This window comes from Marmota marmota, unplaced genomic scaffold (assembly GCF_001458135.2).
Source record: "Marmota marmota marmota unplaced genomic scaffold, marMar, whole genome shotgun sequence".
Classification (NCBI taxonomy): Eukaryota; Metazoa; Chordata; class Mammalia; order Rodentia; family Sciuridae; genus Marmota; species Marmota marmota.
This window is the reverse complement of record NW_026000153.1, coordinates 9,165,030-9,173,279: the sequence shown is the minus strand read 5'-3', so window position 1 is coordinate 9,173,279 and position 8,250 is coordinate 9,165,030. Positions and strand designations below refer to the sequence as shown.

The following is an 8,250-nucleotide window of genomic DNA, read 5'->3' as shown; positions in this document are numbered from 1 at the left end:
GGGGCCCTTTATCACTGAGCTACATCCCTAGCCCTTTTTATTTATTTACTTTTAAAGACAAGATATCACTTCATTGCTTAGGGCCTTGCTAAACGAGGCTGACCTGGAACTTGCCTCAGTCGCCCGAGTTGCTGGGATTACAGGCGTGCGCCATCGTGCCCAGCTTTCCCTGTATCCCGTCACCCCCCAAAGACAAGCAGGGGAAACATTTATCCCCTGGAAGAGACCGGCAGGCGAGAACAACTGTAAGTCCCGCTGCTCACACAGAGGAGGGAAAGATGCAGGAGGCGGCGAGAGCAAGATAGCAGAAAACGGCTGACCAGCGGAAGGGACACCTCCCCAGTCCAGCCTAACTCCAAGCCCTCGCCCTGTTGTCATAGCACTTTACAACGGACGCTACTGCGCAAGTCACACGCTGCGGCCGCGCAGCCTACTGGGAGCTGTAGTCCAGAGAGGCTGAGGCCCAGGAGGCGGAGACCGGTTTCTGGGTGGGCCGCGACTGGAATCCGATGTCGACTGGGCGGAGCTCGTTAGCACTGCCTACTAGATTTCAGCAGAGAGAATTAGCTCAGTTCTCTCTGTTTGTGGCAGTTCCTTAGAACCAGGCTGTGGGAAAGCCCCACCGCCCACGGGGGATCCGGGCGCAGGCCCCACCCCTCGGTCCTCGTGGGCGGGGCCTCTGCGGGGCGAGCCCGCGTAGAGCGGCGCGTTGGGCGGGGCGTCGTGCCTCTGCGGCGTGCACGGCTCCCGCGCTTCCGAGGCTCGCAGCCTTGGCTAGTGGCCTTTACTTTTCCGGGCGGACGGCACACTAGGGCCTGTCCATGGATCGGGCAGCCGTGGCTAGGGTGGGCGCGGTAGCAAGCGCCAGCGTGTGCGCCCTGGTGGCGGGGGTGGTGCTCGCCCAGTACATATTCACCTTGAAGAGGAAGACCGGCCGCAAGACCAAGATCATCGAGATGGTGAGTGTGGGGGCCCGGCGCCCCGAGAGTGCGTAAGGGACCAACGCCAATGTCCGTCCGGCCTCGCCTGCCAGCACCGTGCCGCTGCTGCAGTGCGAAGGGACGCCGAGTGCGTAATCGATCAGGCTGGGGCCTCGCCAGCTAAGGGGCATACAGCTTCGGGGTCCCGCGCGGGGCGACTCCGCGGCTTGGTGACCTGGGCTCGATTCCCGGATCGAGTCCTTTGTTTTCTCCGTTTGGACGAACAGAGCAGAGAATAGATGCTCCAGGGAGCAACTACCTCGTGCTGCAAAACCCGTTTCTCAAGAGATAAAAGGATAAACTGCAAGTCTTTCTCTGGACTGCACCTGCTCAAACCGTTGCAACTAACCCAGTTCGAATTACTAAAGAGGAGTTTTTATGTCGGGGCTGCCATGAAATACATTATGAAAATGTAACATCTTCACTGTTTTTAAAGAAATGCCAGCCCAACCAGTAGGAATTCAGAATAGTTTATTTTGTATTTGAATGTTATTCCTTCATGTGTCAAATTCCCACGAAGTGTGCTCATTTTTCTCCAAAGCTCTTGCAAAAATGTTTGAATTTTTTTTTTTTTTTTAATTTCCAACCTTATTAAACATTTTTTCTGGAGAATTCCATTTGAGGTGCATTGTAAGTAATTTGTTATTCCGAAGTTGGGTATGTTTAGTTCAGTTTTGTTGTTTGTTTAGATTAACCACGTCTATGAGAAGTCTAATATATTTACTGGAGTGCATCCTAAATATACTCCTGATAGTGTGCTGTACATGTGAACACCTGGGGATCAAGTGTTTATGACAAATAAGGTGAGAATCTATTACTGTTACGAATAGTAACGATATTAATAAAAGAGATGGTTTGTCCTGTTGACACACACCTGTAATTCCAGCGACTCAGGAGACTGAGGCAGGAGGCTCCCAAGTTCCAGGCCAGACTTAGCAATTTAGAGACCCTATCTCAAAATATAAAGGGGTGGGGATGTGGCTCAGTGGTAAAGTACCCCTGAGATCAATCCCCAGTACCAAGACAAAACAAAAAACAAAAAAACCTGTTGGTCTCCATGGCACAAGGTTGAATATAGGAAAAAAAAAAAAAAAAAAAAAACGTGTTTCATATTCCAATAATATTACTACATTCTGAATTGGTTTATTCTTGGGTTATTATACCTTATTTCTCTACCTTTGTAAGTTTAGAGTAACAAAGTTGTCTCAGAAGTTTCATTTTATTCTTCTTGTCCTGGTTAGTGAACATCAGTAGCTTTCCTTTGCCCCAAAACCAAAGTTTATTCTACTTATGTGAGAAAATAATTGCCCTATCTTCCTATATGTATTTAAACTGTGGACAGGTCCTTCAGAGAATCCTAAGGAAGAGTTTGCTTTCTTTGTGAAAAATAATGAAGATTCTTCAAGGATGCTAACTTTTGCTTATTTGTACTGTAGAAATTTGTTAAATCTTTCATGTATACATAGTACACTATTTTAATGCAGAGTGTGACATGTGTGTGTCTTGCTAGCAGCTTTTCAATGGAAAATCTGGAAAGAGCTTTTTTTTTTTTTTTAACTTCGGTAATTTTATTTTTTTAAATTATTTTAAAAATGTTTTGGAACCTGGGGTTGAACCCAGGAGTGCTTAATCAGTGAGAAACATCCCCAGCACTTTTTATTTTGAGACAGGGTTTTTCTAAGTTGCTGAGGCTGGGTTTGAGCTTGAGGTCCTACTGCTTCAGTCTCCTGATTCGCTGGGATTACAGGCTTATGCCATTGTGCGCTTTAGTAATTTTAATAAGTTGATTATTCAGATAGGAAAAGTATTCGACTGGGAGGCCCAAAATGTGGGTTTCGGTCCTGGTTAATAACTATTACAGGGGGTCTGCTCTGCCTATCTCCTGATCTCTTACCTGCAAGAAGCCATCCAAACCCATGAATGTCCAGTGGACATATATAGCTCTACTCACAGCTAATGCAACCAGAGGTAACTACCTAATCAAAGTGGGATAGGAAAATAAATGATTTCTGGGACTTGCTGCAAATGGTTCGTTTTCTCTTCCAGTTGTTTTGTTTTGCTGTTGAAGTCGGGTGCTCCACCAGTGAATTATATTCCCAGTTCTTGTTATTTTTTATTTTGAAATATAAGGTCTCAATAAGGTTGTTCATGCTGACCTAAAACTTGTGACCCTCCTTTCTCAGCCTCCCCAGTCACTGGGATATAGGTGTGCACCACCATGCCCTGCTCTTCCAGTCCTTAATTGAGAGATGGAAGGGAGTTGCCAGTGGGATGTACATGCTTCAGCGGAAATCTCTTGTGGGGTAGCAAACTAAATATATAGAGGAAGTTGGTCAGAAGACATGCTAGAAATGTTCAGAGCAGAGATAAGAGGAGCCACTTTAAGTGAAGTTGGCTGTTTTTGTTGTTGTTGTTTGTTTGTTTTTTATTTATTTTTTAGTTGTAGTTGGACACAACACCTTTATTTTTCACTTATTTTTTGTATGTGGTGCTGAGGATCAAACCCAAGGTCTCGCACGTGCCAAGCGAGCGCTCTACTGCTGAGCCACAACCCGAGCCCTTGTTTTGTTTTTTTATTATTTATTTTTGGTTAGACACAATACCTTTATTTTGTTTACTTATTTTTATGTTGTGTTGAGGATCCAACGCAGGCCCTCGAGCATGCTAGGCGAGTGCTCTACCGCTGAACCACAACCCCAGCCTGAAGTTGGCTGTTTTTTTCCTTCCAAGTCTAATCGGTCATCCTTTTGCATGTTACCTGAGACTATGTATCAACTACCCTACCTATTAATCGAGCAGGTTTGAATAAATTTCTTTCTTATGCCCCACGTCTCTTTAAGATTACTAATTTTATCATAGTCAAAAACTTCTCCCCCCCTTTTTTGTAATAGGGATGGAAACCAGGGGTGCTTTACTATAGGGCAACATCCTCAGCCACCTCTCCTATCTTTTTTGAAAATGTCTAATACTGATAATAGGTTTTTGAAGGTCATTTCCTGCTCTTTCCCACCCCTCCCCCCTTTTTGAGAGGTCTTATCAAGTTTCTTAGAATTGATCTTGAACTTATGATCCTTGAACTTGTGATCTTCCCTCCTCATCCTCCCGAGTAGCTGGGGTTACAGGATACACCACCATACTCTGCTCAGATACTCCCCCCCCACACACCAGGGATTGAATCCAGGGACACTCAACCACTGAGCCATATCCCCAGTCCTTTTTGTATTTTATTTAGAGACAGAGTCTTACTGAGTTGATTAGGGCCTTGCTAATTTCCTGAGGTTGGTTTTGAAGTCAGGATCCTCCTGCCTCAGTCTCCCAACCCACTAGATTACAGGCATAGACCTCTTTTTCTTTTTAATGATACTTCATTTTTTAAGTGAACTTTATTTTAGAACATTTTGTTATAATTTGTATAATTAATAAATAGAAATACATTTGTTATAATTAATTAATAGTTCATTTATTATAATTAATAACTAATTATAATGGATAAATGTTGATATTTATTAAATAACTTTGCTTTTTCACATTTCCTTTGTTTTTACCTGATGTCCTCTGTCCCAGGATCCCCTGTGTGCATAGCTCCGTATACTTACTCATTGTGTCTTCTTTCCTCCCCCACACACATTTTTTCCTACCTTCCTTCCTTCTTTCTTTGTGCTGGGGGTAGAGCATGCTCTACCACTCAGCTACACTGCTAGCCATTCTTCACAGTTTTGAATAGTTGTGGTCATATATTTAGTAGAATGTCCCTCAATTGGGTTTTGTCTAAAATTTTTTCTTTATGATTAACTGAGTTTGGGGATTTGAGGAGGAAGACCATGTTATTTTCATCACATATCAAGGGTCCATAGTATCAAACCAACAGCTTTAACCTCATCACCTGGTTGAGGTAGTGCTTGTGGGCTTTCTCCTTCCCCTCCTTCCATGCTCTGCTCTTTGGAATAAAGTCACTCTGAGAAATCCACTTTCAGAATGGGCAGCAATGCTCCACATGCTTGAGGATAGAGTATCTACATAAATTATTAGAAATTCTTCTATGCAGGATATTGGTCTATTCTCCCTTGTATAATTATTTATGTAATCATATTTATATCACTAGATTCAGATATTTATTTTATTTTTTTATTTTTTGCAGTTGTAGATGGACAGCATGCTTTTGTTTTATTTGTTACTTTTATGTGGTGCTGAGAATTGAACCCAGTGCCTCATGCATGCTAGGCAAGTGCTCTGCCCCTGAGTTACAGCCCTAGCCCTTCAAATATTTATTTTATTTTTATTTGTTTAATTATTTTTTGGTACTAGGTATTAAACCCAGGGGTACTTAACGACTGAGGTACGTCCCCAGCCCTTTTTAGTTTTTATTTGGAGACAAAGTCTTGCTAAGTTGCTGAGGTTGGCCTGGAACTTGAGATCCTTCTTTTAGTCTCTTGAGTCACTGGGATTATACATGTGAGACACCTATAATTATTTGTTTTCAAAAAAATTTTTCTTTCAAGATGATCTTTGGTGCATTCAGGGTGTAGACTGTAGACTTAAAATTTTTCTTTCAATGTAATTTCTTCATTCTATGTCAATTTCTAGAGCAAGGCCAGTAAGTCCTTGACACAAGACTTAGAATATTTGTAAACTGTATACATCTTAGCCAGATTCATTGGTTTTTTTTTTCTTTTTTAATCTAGCAAGTTATTTATACTCTTCTATTCACTGAACAATGATGAGACTTAAATCTAAGGTATTTCATTGTCCTATATCTATTACTTAGGTTTTAAAATATGTTTTAGAAAACTGGATCATTTTAGTTATTGAGCTAATATTTTGTGTTTTTTTTTTTTCTCAAGGTGAAGTTGTTTGTGGCTTTTGGGATATATAAGTAACTTCATGCTCTTTTTGTTTTGTTTTTTGGATTTTTGTGGTACTAGGAATTGAACCCAGAAGTGCTCTACCACTCAGCTACATCCACAGCCCATTTTGTTTTTAATTTTATGACAGGGTCTTGCTAAGTTACCCAGGCTGGCCTCAGATTTGTAAACCTCCTGCCTCAGCCTTCTGAGTAGCTGGGATTACAAGTTGTGCTGCAGGGTCTTGGCTACTTTCTACTTTTTTCTGTAGGTCTTTCATTTTCTTTGTCTATTGTGATTTTGGGGTAATATGAATGTTAGGTTAAAAACTTGTAAATGTTCATAATCTCAAAGCTGATGAATATGAGTGTCAGTGAACTGATTGACATTATTCAATTAAAAATGCATTCAGTCAACAAACATTTGTGCAGTGCCTATAGCATGTGATAATAAACACTTTTAGGGGATATAAAGGTGCATGAAACACAGTAGCAGACCTCAAATATTTTACAGTATAGGATAGGAGAAATGCAAGTGACTTTTAAGTAAAACAACCATAATAATAATGGTTAATATTTATTATTTAATATGTTGCCCAAACCTAGATCTAATGTGGTGCATTCCTTGTGAGATAGGTACAATTATTATCACATCCCACTCTTACCTTCCATTTTTATAGATACAGAAATGAGTTGCCAAGGGTTAAACCATCTGGTCGTTTAAATGTGGAGTTAGTGCTTTTTATTTGTTTATGTGTTTATTTTGGTTCTAAGGATTGAATGCAGGGCCCATATATGTATGATCTACCGCTGAACCACACCTCAGCTTTGGAGAAACAAGGCTTTTATCCACAAAGCTCAATAGAAATTGGAAGGTGGTGCTATTAAACACTAGTAAGTCACTTCTTAATCTGCTTAGAATGAATGTTATACTACAGAATTGTACTGACAGTTAAGCAAAGCCATCAGCCATTTAACAGGACAACCAATAGAGAAGGGGTATCAAAGGTACAAGGAGGAGCAAGAGTTAAGGCACAGGGACAAGGAGTATTATGGCTGCATCATGAAAGGATGTATACTGGGGGACAATGGGATAGGGAATGTGGATAAAGAACTCAGCTGTAGGGCTGTGATTGTGGCTCAGTAATAGAGCATTTGCTTAGCATGTGTGAGGCACTGGGTTTGATCCTTAGCACTGCATACAAAAATCAATAAAATAAAGGCATGCTGTCCATCTACAACTACCCTTGTACAACTACAAAAAAAATAAATAAATAAAATAAAAAACCCAGCTGTACGAATCTTGTAAATGCATTCTAAATAGTTTGCCCCTTAATTTGAAGGAAGCAAAGATTCATGAATAGTTTGTTTGTGTTGTGTCTATGTATATGTTTGTTTTTGGGTTTTGGTGCTGGCTAAAAAACTGAACTGAATTATTATCACTGAACCCAGTGATAATAATTGTACCTATCTCACAAAAACCCTTTGTTTTTAAACAAGACAGTTGCATTATCCAAAGTCTTCTGTGAAGATAATTTAGTGTAGGGGTTCAGCCTGGAAGGAAGGAAATGGGATGGGAGACTATTGGCATTATTCCTTGTGAAAGATGATTGAGACTTTAAACCACCCCAGTTAGCAGTAGGGATAGAAGTAAGGGATCAGAAGACAAAACATTTTAGAGATAAAATCAGCAGAACTTTGTGGCAGCACAGACCCTGAAATAATGCAAACCTGGCTTTGAATTTAGTCTTTATTACTTATTAAGCTGTAAGTTACTTAACCTCTTTGATTTCCATTTTTTTCCTCTTCATTGGAATATAATAATAGAACTTTAAAGTTAGTTAAAGGTTAGTTGTGGAGATTGAATGAGATAACAGTGCTTGGAACATGGTCACTATCTTTGAGAATTTATTATTTATAATCATTAAATAAAGGGTTTTAATTATAGGTAAGGATGATTTTAAAGTTACCAGGTAAGCACTGATTCTAACTATGTTGTTAACCAAGATAGAAGGCAGGGAAAGGGTCAAGTTTGAAGAGCAGTCAGGAAAGGGGGCAGGAAAAATATGAAATAATAAGTTTATGTTAAGTCATTAAATTTGATGTGATTAAGGAATAATCAAGCTAGGTGTGGTGGTGCACACCTGTAATCCCAGCTGCTTGGGAGGCTGAGGCAGGAAGATCAGAAGTTTGACATTAGCTTGGGCAATTTAGTGAGACCATGTCTCAAAATAAAAAGGACTGAGGATGTAGCTCAGTAGTTCACCACCCAGTACTGGAATGGGGACAGGCAGAACCAAGTAGAAATGACATAAATGAATGAATGAACAAATGAACGAACGAATGAACGAACGAACGAATGTATATATATATATATATATATATATATATATATATATATATATACACACACACACACACACACACATA

General features: G+C 40.4%; 1 protein-coding gene across 2 annotated transcripts in view; it reads left to right on the top strand.

The window, feature by feature from the left end:
• Positions 1 to 541: 541 nt before the first annotated feature.
• Positions 542 to 8,250, top strand: part of Nt5c3a (5'-nucleotidase, cytosolic IIIA) — a 52,420-nt gene continuing 44,711 nt past the window's right edge. Inside the window, exon 1 of one of the 2 annotated variants that reach the window (XM_015490211.2) lies at positions 542 to 959. In XM_015490211.2, coding sequence (XP_015345697.1) covers positions 822 to 959 — 138 coding nt within the window. In that variant the 5' untranslated portion in view covers positions 542 to 821. The remainder of the gene's footprint in view (positions 960 to 8,250) is intronic. The other variant, XM_015490214.2, reaches the window with a different exon arrangement.